The sequence below is a fragment of the Anopheles nili genome, chromosome 2 (assembly GCF_943737925.1).
Source record: "Anopheles nili chromosome 2, idAnoNiliSN_F5_01, whole genome shotgun sequence".
NCBI classification, from domain to species: Eukaryota; Metazoa; Arthropoda; class Insecta; order Diptera; family Culicidae; genus Anopheles; species Anopheles nili.
Window position 1 is genome coordinate 8,551,140 of NC_071291.1, and position 15,264 is coordinate 8,566,403.

The following is a 15,264-nucleotide window of genomic DNA, read 5'->3' on the forward strand; positions in this document are numbered from 1 at the left end:
CAAACAAATCGTTGAAGCAAGAAACGGTTGTTACAGGTAATTCGAAATGTGTGGGTGGGTTTCGTATGAAGCGAAAAATATTAAGGGACAGCAAAAAATCAAACCGTTTGTCCACATGTAAGGAAAGGGCCGTATCGTCCCTTTCGATCCGTAGCATCGCTGATCCTTTTCATGAACGAATGCAAGGGACCGGAAATAAGTTTACCATCAAAAAATCAAATACTGAACCCAAACACTTTTTGGCAGCGGTCGACCAGAAAGTTGGTAAACGACATTAGCCTACGAGGCAAAATTCCTACACGCTGGGCGACAATTTAACACGGATTAAATAAGATCCTTTAAAAGCCAATCATAATGCTATTGATGACTTGAAATTTTGAGTAAGAAGAAATAAAGAAAAACATGTTTTCATGGCATGCTTAGTGATGCTAACCTAAGAGACGTTCTTCGAATCAAAAGATTATTAATTACAATTTTTCACAACATTCACTAGGACGTCGACGAATGCACTAAGATAAACTTTATTTCGCAAATTTAAACTGGCAAAAAAGATTGTCATTTAAATGGCTATAAACCATCCACAGCGAAATAAAAGCATGAGAGTGTTGTAGATATGTATTCACTTTTAAAGACTCTTGAATACTCGACAAACGCGCACAAGAAAACAACAAACAGTTATTGTTTTTGTTGCCTTTTTGATTTTGTTCCTAAATGCCAAAACACTTTTATGACGTAACGTTAGTTAATGTGTCAAAAAAATCATAGTGAACCGTCACACTAATTAGTTTAACTAAAGTCACTATTATTCAATTTAACAATGGGAATTTTTTATTACTCAACGCAATCAAAGTGTTTTGCAACATGCAGTGGGAGTTGTATTATTTTTGTTCACAATTTTATTTCTCTTTTTTCACCCATCCTTTATCATCTCTGCCCATTTTTGCTTACAGTAGAGACTTGAGTGACCGTTGTACTAACTAGATCAGCCATTCTTGGCCGTCACCTTAAGAGGCTGGCTAATTTTAGCGAAAAAGAGTGGCAATTTTTTGTGCTTATCCACGATCATCAATGCGAATGGCTGATCGGCCTTGAACTCCATCGTGTGTGTAATGCTGAGGGGAATTACGGTGGCCACAGTAACAGTCGTCGCCACTGTACCATGCCGATTGACGGTTAAGAACGACTTCTGTTTCACGTCAGATACCTTCACATTCTCGTTGGACATTCGATCGAATGGCTTTTTGTCACCAAACATGCTTGCCACTCCCATCTATAGAAGAGTGAAATAAAATGGAGGATAACATAGTAACGCTTGCAATCACACCAAACGGTTGTTGGTACGGTGTACTTACACTTTTCAGGGGTTCCACCAGCGAGACTGTGCTTTCTGCTTTGAATTCCGGTAGCTGCACCCTAACCTTGCTGGTCTCGTCCCTCTCGATCTCAGCCAGAATGTTATCCAAATCCTGCACGGTGAGCTTTCGCAGCTCCCGTTCCAGCTGGAAACGCTCGTTCGGTAGGAACAAAATCATCGACATCCGGTCACCGTTATACGGCAACTCGAGCCAAGCCATGCCACGTGCATAGCTGTCCGGCTTGGTATTGCCGTTTCGAAGCTCCTGCGTAAGATGCATCATATTCACTGGCATACGCTCGGTCTGCTGGTCGCTGTGATAGAAGAATCCTCGGTCCGTTTTGTTGTTAAACTTGTACATCCACGTGCCATTGAAGTAGATCGCGTTCAGCAGCAACAGCTGGGTTTCGGGATCCATCGTTTCTGTAATAGCGACACACACACACACACATGGGAATAGGTTAGACGGGAAAACAAAAAAATGTAGAAAATGCGTGCGTACTTTCATCCACCACTTCCAGAATTTTTTCCCGAGTCTGTTGCTTCACCCAGTCGTTGATCGTCTCGACGGCTTTCCGCTTGTTGGAGAAATCCATCTCCTCCAGTGGTGCTTGGTTGCGTTTGAGTGACTCCCGGAAGCCGGGCAGCAGCTCGAAATTTGTCGATTTGTAAATTTGCGAGGCAATGTCCAACTTGTACTTTGGCGTATCACCATACTCGGCCGGTCCCAGTGCGCGTGCAATGTCGGCAAGATCGACGGTGTTCAACCGTAACACGGTTTCCATTTCCTGGCGCGTCACGTTAGATGCACCCTCGGTCAGGTAGGACAGCAGCGTCTGCACCATGAGCGGGCTTATTATGTAATTCTTTGAGTTATCGCTAGGGAACGCCTTCTGGAACAGCTTCAGCGAGAAGTCCATCACTTTACGGTCGTACGGAACCGACGGTTGTGGCACCTCCAGATCGGCATCATTGGCCGGACGCCGTTCCGGTGTTGTGGCGGGTTCGTTGAACCGTGTTTCGACGGGAAAACTGACGGGTCGTTCGTCAGGCAGCGCCGAGCAGCGGTTGGAATAGATCTTTCCGTTTGGTGTGCATTTTTCTAATTGTGGATTGGCGGTAAGGTAGCTGCTGAACACATCGTCACATCGCCACGCGCGGATGTTGTTAAAGTTGCAAAAATCATCCCGCGTCAGCAGGATCGTGCCGGTGTATTGGAGGTTTTGGCACGAAACGTGCGCTGCGAGAGCTGCAAACCAAACAAACAAACAAACAAACAATGTGTTATGGTGGGAAACTGGAAAGGTGATGCACATCGATGATCAACTACAAACTCCAGTCCAAATCAAAAATGTTCAATAATTGGCTGGGGAAACACAAAGCTTCGTAATAATCAGCCAGCAAGCATAATCAAGCGAAGCGCTTCAACACCGGTTTAGATGTCGGAAAGCAAACATGATCGCACATATGCAAACAGGTCAGTCCAGTTTGGGGAATCCCAGCGTACACCGGTACAAGGGATTTACCCACACAGCGGTCAAGTATTATCGGCCCATCGGCTGTGTAGCCTACTGGGGGAAGAAGCCTCCGAAGGCTTGACAGAAAACACCAGCAACCATTCCAACAGCAACTGGCGGACGAGGCGAAAAGGTCAAGCACAACTGATAACGCAAACGATCGGTTGTAAGGATGATGGGATTTCCCGTGCTGAAGCGATCCTCCTCAGGAACAGGTGGATCAACGCTATTTCCTGGCGTTGTTGCTAAAGCGAATGCATGAAGCGTACCTGCAACGATCAACCCAGTCCAGAACATCGCAGCACAGATGCCAACTCGTGTTGTTGGCTTGGATTCACAAATGAAACTGAATGCACGAAAATACCGCAGTGGGGTCGCACGCTCACGCAGCGACAAAGAACCACTTTGAGATGAACCTCCGGACTGATCTCCATCGAGCTTTGGTAGCCAGAGTGAGATGCAGTTGATAACTGATATACGGATGAGCTCGCTCTCACGATCGCTCTCATGATCATGTGGATTCTCACAGGGGCGATCACGCATACATATACACAGGCCCGTAAGAATGCGAGAGAAATCGGCGATCGTCGTACCGCGATAGAATTAAATCATTCCTGCACCCTCAAGGCAGTGTAAGATGAAGTACAGGGCTGTGCATTTTTATCGACAGGCAACTTTGTGTTACCATTTTATGCACCAACATTACGGTTTGAAATATCGCATTATGGAAAATTTTATGAGTGATACAATGCTGCTTTTACAGTCTTTTTGATTGTATTTCGGTTCTATTCATCCGTGTTGATTAAGATGCAACGTAAACTGTGATAGAGAACTCATCCTAACGAAAAAGATCATCACAATGGGTGCCTATTTTCTAATGACTGTTGTTAACAGTGCGGTTTGGTTCTTTCTTCCTGCTTCATAAAACGTGTTCAAAACCCCAAAAAGTCATAAATTCGAAGATGTTTACAACATTGTATTTATTTATATTCGTTGGCGGAACATAAAGCGGAAAAAGATAAGTACGTCGATACAACGTACACGCCCATAACGCAGATAACGCTCAAGCAGTTTGGGCGCAGCACTTAGGAAGCTAGTGAGTTTCGGGTGAGGTCACTTTTGCAACGAACATCGGATACTCGTGCGTTTTGTCCACGATCATCAGCAGGAAGGGTTCGTTCACGGTGAAATTGATGGTCGGAAGCGGTGGTGCTGCACTAAGTGCCACAAACGACAGAGATGCCGCCGAGGAAGCCGTGGTACCCTGTTCGTCGATCGTGACAAATGTTCGCTGGGTAACGTCACGTACGACGAGCTGTTCGTTGGATAGACCACTGAGGGCTGACGATCGCTCAAAGATCGATCTTAGGCCCATACTTTTCAACGCCGGTACCAGCGTACTGGAGCTGAATACGCTAAACCTTGGCACGGACAGATGGACCTTCAAGAAGGTGCGTGGTTGCTTCAGACCCGCAAGAATATCGCTCACGTCCTCAACGGTGAGCTGCTCGGCAGATCGTTGCAGCTGGTGCCGTACCATCGGCAGCATCAGGATCATCGAAAGCGTTTTGGAGCCCTCGTATGGTAGCTCAATCCACCGCATACCGTTACCATCAGAGAACGTCTTCTCGCCGTATCGGAACTTGTTGAACTGATACATCATGGGTACCTGGTGGCTGCTGGCTTTGTCGGTGCTGGGCTCAAACAATCCCATGTCCGTCTTGGTGAACTGATACTTCCATTTTCCCTTGAAGTAAATCACACTGGCCATCAGCAGCCGAGTTGAGGAGTCCAGAGCATCTGAAAGGGGTGCCATGGGTGCAAGAGTTAGTTTCATATTCTGGTACGAGTAACTTAAACCGTCTCAGCGGACACTCACTGGGTGCAACAATCTCTCGTATAGTTCCACGTGTTTTCTCCGTCACCCAACGGTTGGCAGTGGCGGCTGCCTCGTTGCGATTCAGGAAGTTGACCTGCTGGAATGAAACCCCATCCTGGAGGGCTTTGTCGTGGATGTCTTTTGAGATAACTGCGTCCGCGCCGAGAAAGTATGCCATGGCGTAGTCGAAGGTGTTCACCGACGACCCGTTAGCAGCCATCAGCTGGTCGCGTATGAGCGGTTGCAGATCCTGCGAGGAGGCCATCAATGAGGAGCGAAGTTCGTACTTGGCACTGTTGTCGGCCGCGTCGTACAGACTGGCCAGGAGTGTTTGCGGCAGTATCGGGCAGATAACCGCGTTTCCTTCTTGCGGCAGTATCGTAGTCTACAAAGGAAGGAAGTTTACCGTCAGTTTACCGGCGTATTTGAACATGCGGTGACCTTCGACTAACCTTGAACAGACTCCAGGCGAATTGCATCGCGCCAGATTTCGGTTGTTTTAACGCTGACAGCCGCACATTGTGATCTGGAAAGTGTATCGTTCCTTCGTCTTGTTGTGAACCCGCATCGAAACGTGATTGTAGCGAATAGGGTCGATTTTCTTGTATGTTGTTTGGCAAACGTTGGTTCTTAAAGATATTAAAATTCTGCGCAGCACCGTACACCGTTGGAAGTGGCAGCAAACACAGGAATGTGGCTGAGTTTCATAAAAAAAAAACATAGACACATTGACAATCAATCAATTTGAAATCAAATTTAGATTTTTATATAAAACAACCGATTCATGGGATGGCGATCAACGCGCATGCGATCATTGTAATTCAGCGTCACACTTATCGATCATCATTCTACCGATCACCAAAAAACCGGCTGTCAAGTAAAGGCCACAAAACCAGTCTTTCCACTCATGATCACACCGCTAGACTAGCAAAACACTCTACACACGTCGCGAAGGATCGTCTTGGAGATGATTACAAACTTCCGTTCCGTTCGCGTCTGCCTTGACTTGGAAGCCGGTGTTTGGATAGGTTGGCCAGTTGTGATCGGTTCATTAACGACTTTGGTGTGCCCACTCTGTTTGCATAGCTCGTCCGATACTTACCGCATATGAGAGCGAGAAAACACACCGCACTGTTACTGACCCTCGGTAAGGCACGGCCACTGGCACCTGGCGCAATCATCGTTATCACGGCACCGGAACCGCCGGTCGGATGAATTCTAGAGCTGCTTTCTGCACCAATCTCAACCTAACACCAGCCGTCGTGACCGTCGTGAGCGAAATGGTGGATGTGGTTGTGATGACCGCCTCACTGCGAACAGGTTTTGCCGACTGGGATTTCCGTCGCTGTGCAACCTGACGCCTACTGCTGCCCCCACAGATTTCTCGAAGGGTCACGGCTCGTGTAGTAGTGTAACGATCGCCCAACGTCACTAGCTGGAGCGATAGAAGCTAGGCTGCGATGTGAATCTGCTCCGGTCGCTGGCTGTGTTGCGAATGACAAACAACAGACGCGCAGCTGCGGTGCTCGACTGGATTCGGCACACTGCGTATTGGAATCGTCCCCCGGGGAAACCTGTTATGTTGGTTGGATTTTTTTTATTTTCGCCATCCAGATCGGTAAGGGTATGTAAACTTTCCGATCCACCTAGGGCGAGGCGTTTTTGTGTTGAACCGTGACACAGCGCGAACTGACGGCGCTATCAGTGCGACTAATCAGCAAAGAAGATGCTCACTACGGACTGAGTCACCGATGCATGCCCACCGGAGGCGAGATGCGTTTTGACACGACAAAAACACAAGTCGCAGTAGTGAATTTCCGTTTTCGTGAAGGGAAAACCCACTCATTCCGGTGTGCCGGCAAGGAAATAACATCTGCCACTCGGTGGTATAATTTCAATACTGAATGTTGAAATTTCCCCACAGCTGTGTGCGCGGCCAAGGATTGCAGCGTGGCGGTGTGGTTAAATCCCATGTGGCAGCTGTTTTCAACCATCGAAATGTTTGAAGGTTACATTTGCAAACAGTGTGCAGAGGTATCCGATGTAGGCGTTGCAATGATAAGCGCATCCGTTGAGGCTAAGATGATAGACACGTATGGTAATGAACGGTAATCCCAGTGAGTCCCGATCTAATTTTATGTTCCTTGGGATGGGTGAAAGAATAACACACAGAATACCACATGTTCGTTTTTATTGCTGTACACACACACGATGTACGGGTTTTATTACGAAACTGATACAGATAAAATTATTCCTGGTTTATGTTAAATAATCATAAATAATTGGGTTTCCCTAGGTATTTATACATTCTATCAATTTCGGCCTACATACTCTACGTCCGTACGGTCACTTCCGGCAAGCCGTTTCCCACGCAAGCAGACTGTTGTTTTGCGTGCCCCGTATTGTGGACAGGTACCGACACGCGACCGGTCAGAGCCAAGCTGTTGAGTACGATTTCCAAAATACTTTAAAATACCATATTTTGAAACGATCACGTTGGCCTGCCAGTGTCGCTTTCGCAGGATCGGTTGTCCGCACGATGTCACTAGCAGTCATCTGGTACGCTTGCGCTACTCGCTCCGTCGTTTATCGTCATCTAGTGGAACCTTGCTCCAGTAGAAGAGATGCTCAGATGAGTGTAATTTATCAGACGGGTAATTGTGCTCCTGTCGCTTTAACGCTGGAGTCACCCTCACCCTGTGGTGCGTGCTTCAAAGCTAAACACAAGCGAAACCTCGGACTTGCGTGAGGGTGCACGTCTGAGAATTGCATATTCCACTGCGGTAACTACAGCTGCTCGTTTTTTTTTGAATAATTGTCATTGCAAGCTACCTTGTTTGGCTGGAAGTGGAATTGCTTCTCAGGACATCGACAACAGTCTAGTTTGGACAACTTGGCGGCGTTGTACGGGATACGACCGAGAACTCGAGCTCAATATAAGCTCGTACTCACGCCGAGCGATGCGAGATACTTGGTAATAGTTTCTCCTTTCGCCGCTGCTGCGCATCGACGATCCGAAAAAGGATCGAACCGAAGAATGCTGGTCTCCTTCGGTCCGTCGCGTACTGACTATGAGGGTAGTACCGTAATCTAGGGTGCTAATAACTACGAATGCTGGGCAATGCTGCCATTTCGGCGGGGGAAAAAAAGGCTCGCTTTCTACTCGGCGTACGGTATGTCCGTGATCTTGCCAGCAACGATCACGATGTCATCGACGATGTCACGTACGAAGAACAGGAACGGTTTGTCGGCGAGAAATTGTTCCTGCTCGTCGGCAAGTGTTTTCGATTCGACTACGTTTGTGGCCGATAGGGCATTCTCGCTGCTGGAACCTTCGTCAACGCGTATCGAAACGTGCTGCACCAGCTCGTCGACGTGAATCTTCTGCTCGGTGGTGATGCCACTGAGGTCCGCCTTCGATGTGAACATGGTGATGAGACCAAGCTGAAATAGGAGGGAATGCCAGTGATGAATGCAACTGAAGTTCACAAACTGCATTAAATGGATACCTTGTTTAGAAAGCCTTACCTTTGCCAATGATTTTTCCGCCCTGCTAGTGGTATCAATACGGAACTTTGGAATACAAATTTGAACCGGAATCTTTACCAACGACTTCTGCACCGTACTCAGCGTGTCGGGGTTGAAGTTCTTGATCAGCTCCTTCAGACCATCTTTGGTGTTGGGAACCATCAGTAGCAGCGAATAGCGCGAGTTCTACGGAGGTTAAGGATGAAGTGTTAACGTTTTTGTTACATGCATTCAATCAGGGTTCGTCTACTAACATTGTACGGTAGCTCTAAGAATTTGGCATCAAGTTGGTCGTCCTTTCCAACACCAAACGTCCCTTGCGATCGCATCATCATAACCGGCTTTTCATCCGTGTTGGTGAAGAATGTGCTCTCTTCCGTGCGAAGTTGCTGGAGGAATGATCGATACGATTAGGTTCGATGTGTCTGTAGACACGATCGCTACTTTCTTACCTGGAATGGCGTAGCCCAGCTACCCCTGTAGTATAGACCGTTGAAAAGCAACATCTTCGATTCGTTGACCTGTGTTTCATCATCCTTGAGGTTTGCCTTTCGACCGACCAAAGAATTTCCGCTCAGTGCCGACGCGATATCGCCCGTTAGGAACGATCTTCGTACGTTGAACTGTGGATTAGAACAGTAGTTAAATATTCGTTCATAGTTTACGCCAGAGGTATGCCCAAATACCTTTCTTCTGGATCCTTGGCTTTCGACCGCTTGCATAACCTCGTGATCGTCGTCCACACCCAACTTCATCAGCGGAAGTGACATCTTTTCGGGTTGTCCTTCTTCGACCAGCGCATCCGGTACCTTTTTCGTTTTGGCGCTATCCAGCTCGGCATCGGCCACAACCTCATTCATGGCCTCCATCTTTTTCTTAGCAATTTCTTCCTTAATCTTGGTCGGATCGACATACTCCTTATCGTCGATGTTCTTATCAAACTTGGGGTTCTCATCGTCGATGTCGTCGTACTTGGTGCTGATGCCAGTGTCCGTCCGAAGTTCATCCTCCACAGGCAACGCGGACTTGATTTTCAGCACCTCAAAGTCTACAATGTCTTTGCTGTTGCTGTTGTTGCTTCCCGACTCCGTCACCAAGTTGTCCCCTTCGGGAATGTTACTCTCTTCAAGAATTTCCTCTTCGGCCACGACCGGATCGAGGGAAGTTTTCGGTTCGTCAAAGTTGTAGTCATTCCGCTCGATGTCGCGCACCTCTACGCCGTAGTTCTGCTCCAGCACGTCCTTGTACGCCTGGACAACGCTGTTGTTCTTGTAGATGTAGAACCAGGTTTTGAACTGTGGTTCGTCCGTAGGGCTCTGACCACTCAATCGTTTCAGAGACACATCAAATGCCTTCCGAACTGAAAGTACAACGCGTACAATGTCACCGGGCTGCTCTTGCTCAAAGCACCGTTTGCTTACCTAAATCGCGATCTGTGGGAAACCGGAAGACATCGTACAGCTCCTTGAGCGTCTGTCCTTCGGCTCCCTCACTAATCATGGCCAGTATCGAGGAAAACCCGATGGGCGAGAACACGTGGTTGCCGGACGACTCGGACGTGCCCTTCAGCAGGCTGCTCGTGATAATGTTCGTCGAGACACCAACCAAACTGCGCGGTTCGCCTCCATCACGCGAGTAACGCTGCTTCGGCAAGCCGTGACAGGCAGGCGTTATCAGCGTTAGCACGATGCCGAACAGCACTGCAATTGGAGAGGGAATAAAAACGACTTAAAGAAACGACATAATAAAACGAAAAAATTCAATTAAACATGAACGATTGCAAAGGGCGTCCCGGAGCTGGTGGGAAATGTTTTCCGCATTTCCACACACCCAACATGCTGGGATTGGAGAGGTGCGTTTCATAAATGTTTTTCCTGAGTGAAAATTTTTCCTCACGCTGCTTAATTTATGTACGCGCCAGCCCGTCATCACACCTCACGCCGGGCGTACTAATGCGGGCTTTTCCCAGCGCAACTTGATGGAAAAAGCACATCATAATCGAAGCGATCGTGTGACCGCGCGCCGAAGCTCGCAGGAGGCTGCTAACGAATGCAGCGAGGCTGGTGGGTGTGTTTCGCCGATCACCAACGATATTATATGACCGATTTGTACCACACCACCGTGCACCCTTTATTGCGGTCTAGATGACAAATGTTGCCTTTCCCAACGCACTTACCATGAGGTGCTCCATCATTAACCAAAGCAAGAGGAATTCGTTTCGAATCTTGGACCAACCCGGGTGCAGCCGGTGCCGGTGAAAGTCCGGAAATGGTGGCGGTTGTGGACGTGTTTTTTTTTTTCTCGCACTCCATGTTTTCCATTTTAAACCGAATGATCCAATGCGGCCGGCGGAAACAATTGCGAATAAAGACATGAAAAATTACCGCACCCCAAACTAGCCGCAAAACGCCGGGATACAAGGGAGCGTGGACGTGGAAATTAAATCACACAACACGCAATTTCGTAGCAGCCGTGCGAGGGAAGCAAAGCAAAGAAGAAAAAGCAACCCCAAAATGGCATTAATAGGCGACTCCCACCGATCGTGATATTAATTCTAGTCACTTCATCCAGAGCCGCACGGAAGAGTTTCATTTTTTTTGGGGGCACCTTTGGGGCACCTTTGGGAAAGCGCCATCTCGCTGGCAGGAATTTGTTGGTCGCTTGTATCAACAAACTCGCGCGTGGGCTGTGTGTTCTGGTGCGCTAGATGTATAATGTAATGCCGTGATGAATTAACGACGCCAAACGGGGGAAAGCCGGACGCCAAACACCCACGGAGAAGTGAGCCCAAATGTGCGAACGAAGCGTGATTTATTCATGCTGCCATGTGCACGCGATGGTCCGTGGTTCACGCTCTCACGCTGAGAAAGCTCCCAAACGGGACCATCAAAACGGTGCACTCCCGGCACACGGAGCCAACCAAAACCTTCCGAAAGAAGAGCAATCTGATCACTCGGAACGATCGGGTGCAGAACGATGATAAGCCTAATGGAGCCTACCTGGGCTAGAGCTGGGGGATCAATCGATCGATTTGCTCACCTTTACTCAGCTGCCCTCCTGGTGGCTGGTTGTTGCGGAACGTTGATTGCTGGGCATCTGTTGCGGAGTTGCGGCAGCACCCCGTTTCGTTTGATCGGACGTGATCGATTTCAATTTCGATTAAGCGAGGAGAAAGTCCGAGCACGATTTGGCTGAGCCATTTGACAGCCGGCGCTAAATGAAATGCACATCCGAGGTGTGGTAGCTTTTCAATTGCTGCTGCAGCAACCACCGGTCACCGTGAAATGCAACCGGCAACACGCCCATCGCACCATTAAATATTGGAAAATGCAAAAAGAAAGCCGGTCGGTGGCTGGGGCGAAAATTTTGGATCTGTTTAGAAAGATGAGAGCTGTTTCCTTTACAACCTGACACGTCAAAATGGATGTCGGCATTGAATATTCATGTGGAAATTATTAGCTTTCATCGGTGTGTGATAACTGCGCGATAAACTTGCGATAATTTCCACGATTCGTTAGCCAACCAAAGCGGTCGTTTGATAATCATTGGTCCGCGTTTGAATAATGATCGCTAGCGATGGGACGAACCTTCCCCTGCACAAGTTACCGATTGTCGAATGACTTTTGACAGTCGCTTTGTGTGAGGTCTGACCGCATTTACGGCCGTAACCGTTCCCATGGAACCTCGTGGAAGACTCGTAAATCTTCACTGCCGGATGCCAATTGGCAAAAACCCTTCCCGTTGCGTCGCGTTGTACGCTTTCGGTCACCATAAATCTTGCCACGGTAAATATTTGGGCTCTCGCCCGCCTTTGGTCCCCACAACGGGGTGGGTTCGACCAATCAAGTCAAAAAGCGAACCGTCGTCTTTTTCGGTTGCTCTTCGCGAGTGTGTTTCAGGTCCGCACTTTAACCGAACGGCCAAGGCGCCGCGACCAGAACAACAAGCATCGATGGTGAAAGCTAACGGTTACTGGAGCCTAAATTTGCGATTTTGCATTTGCGTTCCTCGCCTGTCTCGATGTGCGTTGCGTCTTTTGCACTGAAAGAGGGCAGCATGACAAGCGGTGGCACATACCGGAAAACAACGAAAAAAAAAAAAAACGCCGACCATTGAACGCGCCCAATGACACCAATAGGTGCAGGGGATGGATGAAACAGCACCTTGAAAAAAAAACCTTTCACACGTTACAACGACGAAAAAAAAAACGCAACGAAAATGCGCTCCTGAATCTCCCCTGCGAGTTGGTGGAGTTTGGTTTTTTTTTCTTCGTTTCCAGGGTGAAAGCAACCCGGTTGTAGGAGGAAGTTCACCTCCCGAGTTCGTCAGCACGCAGGTCACTGCCGCAGGTTTTTTTTTTGTTGGGATGCAAAGCGGAAGCCACAGGGATTGGGGCCAGGTGACCATTTCGATCGCGAGACGTGTGCGGAATCGAGATGTGGCAGCTGTGGAGATGACGGTTTGTTCGTACGTAGGTTGCGGTGGTTATTTGCATCCGTGAACGCAACAATAACACGAGCTGGTGTTCAGCGCTTATGCGCTTTTCCTGGACTAAGGTCTTTTTTTTATTGCGTCCCAAATGGAGGAACAATTCACCTGTCGAGATCCGTTATTCGTTTGCATTACGCCGAGAGTCGTGATTGTTTTAGAGACTTCATTAGCGCCACACACACGCATATCACGAGAGCTCGTAGTCCGTGGTAAAACAATCAATATTCAATGCTTAAATTCGTATTGTGAAAGCAGCTGTGCGGTTGTTATTTGCGAAGATAAAGGTTTCCCAACGGTCCCATTAGTAACGGTCGTCGTATGTTCCGGTATGCGTAGCAGAAGGGCTATATAAGCTGAACGGTGCAATCAATCTCGTTAATGAAATGTGTTCAAACGACGGATGCGTTGAAGATAAAAGAAAAAACTTTCACTGCAAGCAATCGCATAAAAGCGGTGTCCCATACCGCAAGTCCGGCGACCCATATCGGAACGTACGCCGTTAAAATTAAATTAACGCAAATGATCATCGACATCATCGAGATGGAGGGACTTTAATTTTTGGTTCATTCGACCGTCAATTCGATCGTCTATTCGACGATCGTTCATTCGACCGTTAAACGACCGTTTGCTATAAGAACGACCCGAGCCTGCTACGATTTGCTACGAGCCTGCTACGAAGGAGGACGAATGTTCGGAAGCTCGTGCTCGGATGCATTTGCATGTATCAGTACCATATGGGCAGTGTATGGTGTTGTTGTTCATCTCTTGCGCGATCGGCCATTTGGTCATGGTCAGACAGGTGCGCAATCGATGCACAAACGGTGTGTTTCGTTTCTTCCATCGTATGAACATCACAGGTGCAGCATGGCTTCAGCTAGGCGCTTCGATGATTTGCGTTCCGATGGTTTCGGGCACGTGGTCACGCCTCAATGCAGCCGCAGGATGCCGAGATCGCGCGGTTTTGTTGCGAAGCTTCCGAGACGCTTCTCCCGCGTTTCTGATGCTCTGAAGGGGTTATTTCAAATTCCACCCCCACCGAATGGCCGCTGATTTCTTCGCTTTCCATTGTGCATGTGCTCGGAGCCAAGTCTGGGGGGAGTCTTGGCTTTGCGGCTTTCCAAGTGAAACAGGGAAAATTCCTCCCCGTCAAGCATAGCAGCTTGCATAGCAGCTGCTTATCATGCTCGTGGTGTGGGTGCATTGAGCAACGGTTTGAGTAGTAAAAGAAACCCTAACCATATTCGCAACGACGTGACTGATGGGCAGCTTCTGCATCGGTGAGTGGCGTGGTATTCGTCAGCTTCCAAAATACAATTCCCCACAGAAGTGGGATCGACACAAAAATGCATTGTGCGCGCGTTGCGGTCAGGCGCAATTTTCCCTCACGCCGGTACATTCATTTGATTTTCGAACCACATCCCTCTGTAAATAGAGGATTCGGAATTTGGCACCCTAATCGGTGCCCTGTCTTTTCGCTTTTTCGCTCTCGTTTTCCACCGCCCGAGGGCTTCGTGCATTTTCCACCGTGCAAGTCCGAGGCCCGCCGATGTCCAGAGAAATGAAGGGGTGAATGAAAAAAAAAAAATGCTCGAAAAATTGCCCACAAATAAGAGCGAAAGTGTGATGAAACGGTGATTTAATGCCTCACTTTTTTTTGCCATTGCGCTGTTTAAGGCGGGTGCGGGAAACAAACAGCAGATAAAGAAAAAAAGCCAGGTTATAATATGGCCATTAGCTATGATTTACGCGGTAACGGGTTTCGCACGATAGTTGACCGCTTAGCGGCTTTCCCATGGCTCATCTCGCTTCTCTCTCACCGGGCGTAAGATGGGCGGTCAAATGGCTGCCAAATTACAACACATTTCTCCTGCTGCGAAAGGCTGCAAAACGATTGGAAAAGCGAACCGACCCCCCCTGCCTGCGGGTGCCCAGCTGCCTTTCCCAACGCCCAGAGCAGTGATAATGGGGAAGGCGTTGGAAAATGAAGCAATTATGGGTTGATTGAAAATACTCCATTTTCGTGGCTCGCATCGCCAATTGTCTACCGGGAGATCATACGCCGATCAAAACGCAGCAAACGATGTCTGGTTTAAGGGGAGCTTTTAGGGTCGCTTTTTTTTATCTCTCTCGGCTTCCAACAAACCATGCTACCTGTAATGAGCTGCAAGACACTTGAGGCAAAAGAAACACCCCCGGGAAAAAGCATAAAAAACATAGTTCTTTTCCATTAGCGTAAGGCCGCCCCCACGGGGGTTCGAGGCGTACTGATGAGTGAGTAATAGTAGTTCCCGGCCTCTTGAGTAAAGATGTTTGTTTTTCGCCTTAATAATGGGTCACGAAACGGTGCCCCACCGGTAGAACGCTTGTTCGATGCGATTAGCTCCAATTGGTGCTCCCCAACATAACCGACCCATGTTTCGGGCTCGTCAGTACAACCGATCGGTACATGCTTTGTGAGGCGCGAGAGAGAGCAACATAAGCCGTCCATCGGTTGG

At 48.3% G+C, this 15,264-nt stretch overlaps 3 protein-coding genes across 3 annotated transcripts; all 3 read right to left on the minus strand.

The window, feature by feature from the left end:
• Positions 1-692: 692 nt before the first annotated feature.
• On the minus strand, positions 693-3,168 carry LOC128721897 (leukocyte elastase inhibitor-like). Its single transcript, XM_053815700.1, has 4 exons — positions 3,141-3,168; positions 1,857-2,603; positions 1,353-1,777; positions 693-1,270 (listed from the first exon to the last, which is right to left on the minus strand). The coding sequence occupies exons 1-4, from the start codon at positions 3,166-3,168 to the stop codon at positions 983-985; spliced, it is 1,488 nt and encodes a 495-aa protein (XP_053671675.1). The 3' UTR covers positions 693-982.
• A 658-nt stretch (positions 3,169-3,826) lies between these two features.
• On the minus strand, positions 3,827-6,007 carry LOC128720110 (leukocyte elastase inhibitor-like). The gene is made up of 4 exons (XM_053813756.1): positions 5,853-6,007; positions 5,203-5,447; positions 4,751-5,135; positions 3,827-4,671 (listed from the first exon to the last, which is right to left on the minus strand). Exons 1-4 carry the CDS (start codon positions 5,929-5,931, stop codon positions 3,965-3,967), a joined length of 1,416 nt encoding a protein of 471 aa, XP_053669731.1. The 5' UTR covers positions 5,932-6,007; the 3' UTR covers positions 3,827-3,964.
• Positions 6,008-7,831: 1,824 nt separating this feature from the next.
• Positions 7,832-9,895, minus strand: LOC128720113 (uncharacterized). The gene is made up of 6 exons (XM_053813759.1): positions 9,700-9,895; positions 8,965-9,638; positions 8,731-8,901; positions 8,533-8,667; positions 8,279-8,464; positions 7,832-8,194 (listed from the first exon to the last, which is right to left on the minus strand). The coding sequence occupies exons 1-6, from the start codon at positions 9,776-9,778 to the stop codon at positions 7,910-7,912; spliced, it is 1,530 nt and encodes a 509-aa protein (XP_053669734.1). The 5' UTR covers positions 9,779-9,895; the 3' UTR covers positions 7,832-7,909.
• Positions 9,896-15,264: the final 5,369 nt, after the last annotated feature.

Bases quoted from the DNA above. Each gene is read 5' to 3' on its own strand.
- LOC128721897 (XM_053815700.1), bottom strand. From the start codon at position 3,168: ATGTTCTGGACTGGGTTGATCGTTGCAG. The intron at 1,778-1,856 runs GTACGCACGCAT...TCGCTATTACAG, and splicing joins TCTGGAAGTGGTGGATGAAA to AAACGATGGATCCCGAAACC. The intron at 1,271-1,352 runs GTAAGTACACCG...ACTCTTCTATAG, and splicing joins TGGTGGAACCCCTGAAAAGT to ATGGGAGTGGCAAGCATGTT.
- LOC128720110 (XM_053813756.1), bottom strand. From the start codon at position 5,931: ATGATTGCGCCAGGTGCCAGTGGCCGTGCCTTACCGAGGGTCAGTAAC. The intron at 5,136-5,202 runs GTTAGTCGAAGG...CTTCCTTTGTAG, and splicing joins TCGCCTGGAGTCTGTTCAAG to ACTACGATACTGCCGCAAGA. The intron at 4,672-4,750 runs GTGAGTGTCCGC...CACCCCTTTCAG, and splicing joins ACGAGAGATTGTTGCACCCA to ATGCTCTGGACTCCTCAACT.
- LOC128720113 (XM_053813759.1), bottom strand. From the start codon at position 9,778: ATGATTAGTGAGGGAGCCGAAGGACAGACGCTCAAGGAGCTGTACGAT. The intron at 9,639-9,699 runs GTAAGCAAACGG...TTGTACTTTCAG, and splicing joins TCCCACAGATCGCGATTTAG to TTCGGAAGGCATTTGATGTG. The intron at 8,195-8,278 runs GTAAGGCTTTCT...CTCCTATTTCAG, and splicing joins CGGAAAAATCATTGGCAAAG to CTTGGTCTCATCACCATGTT.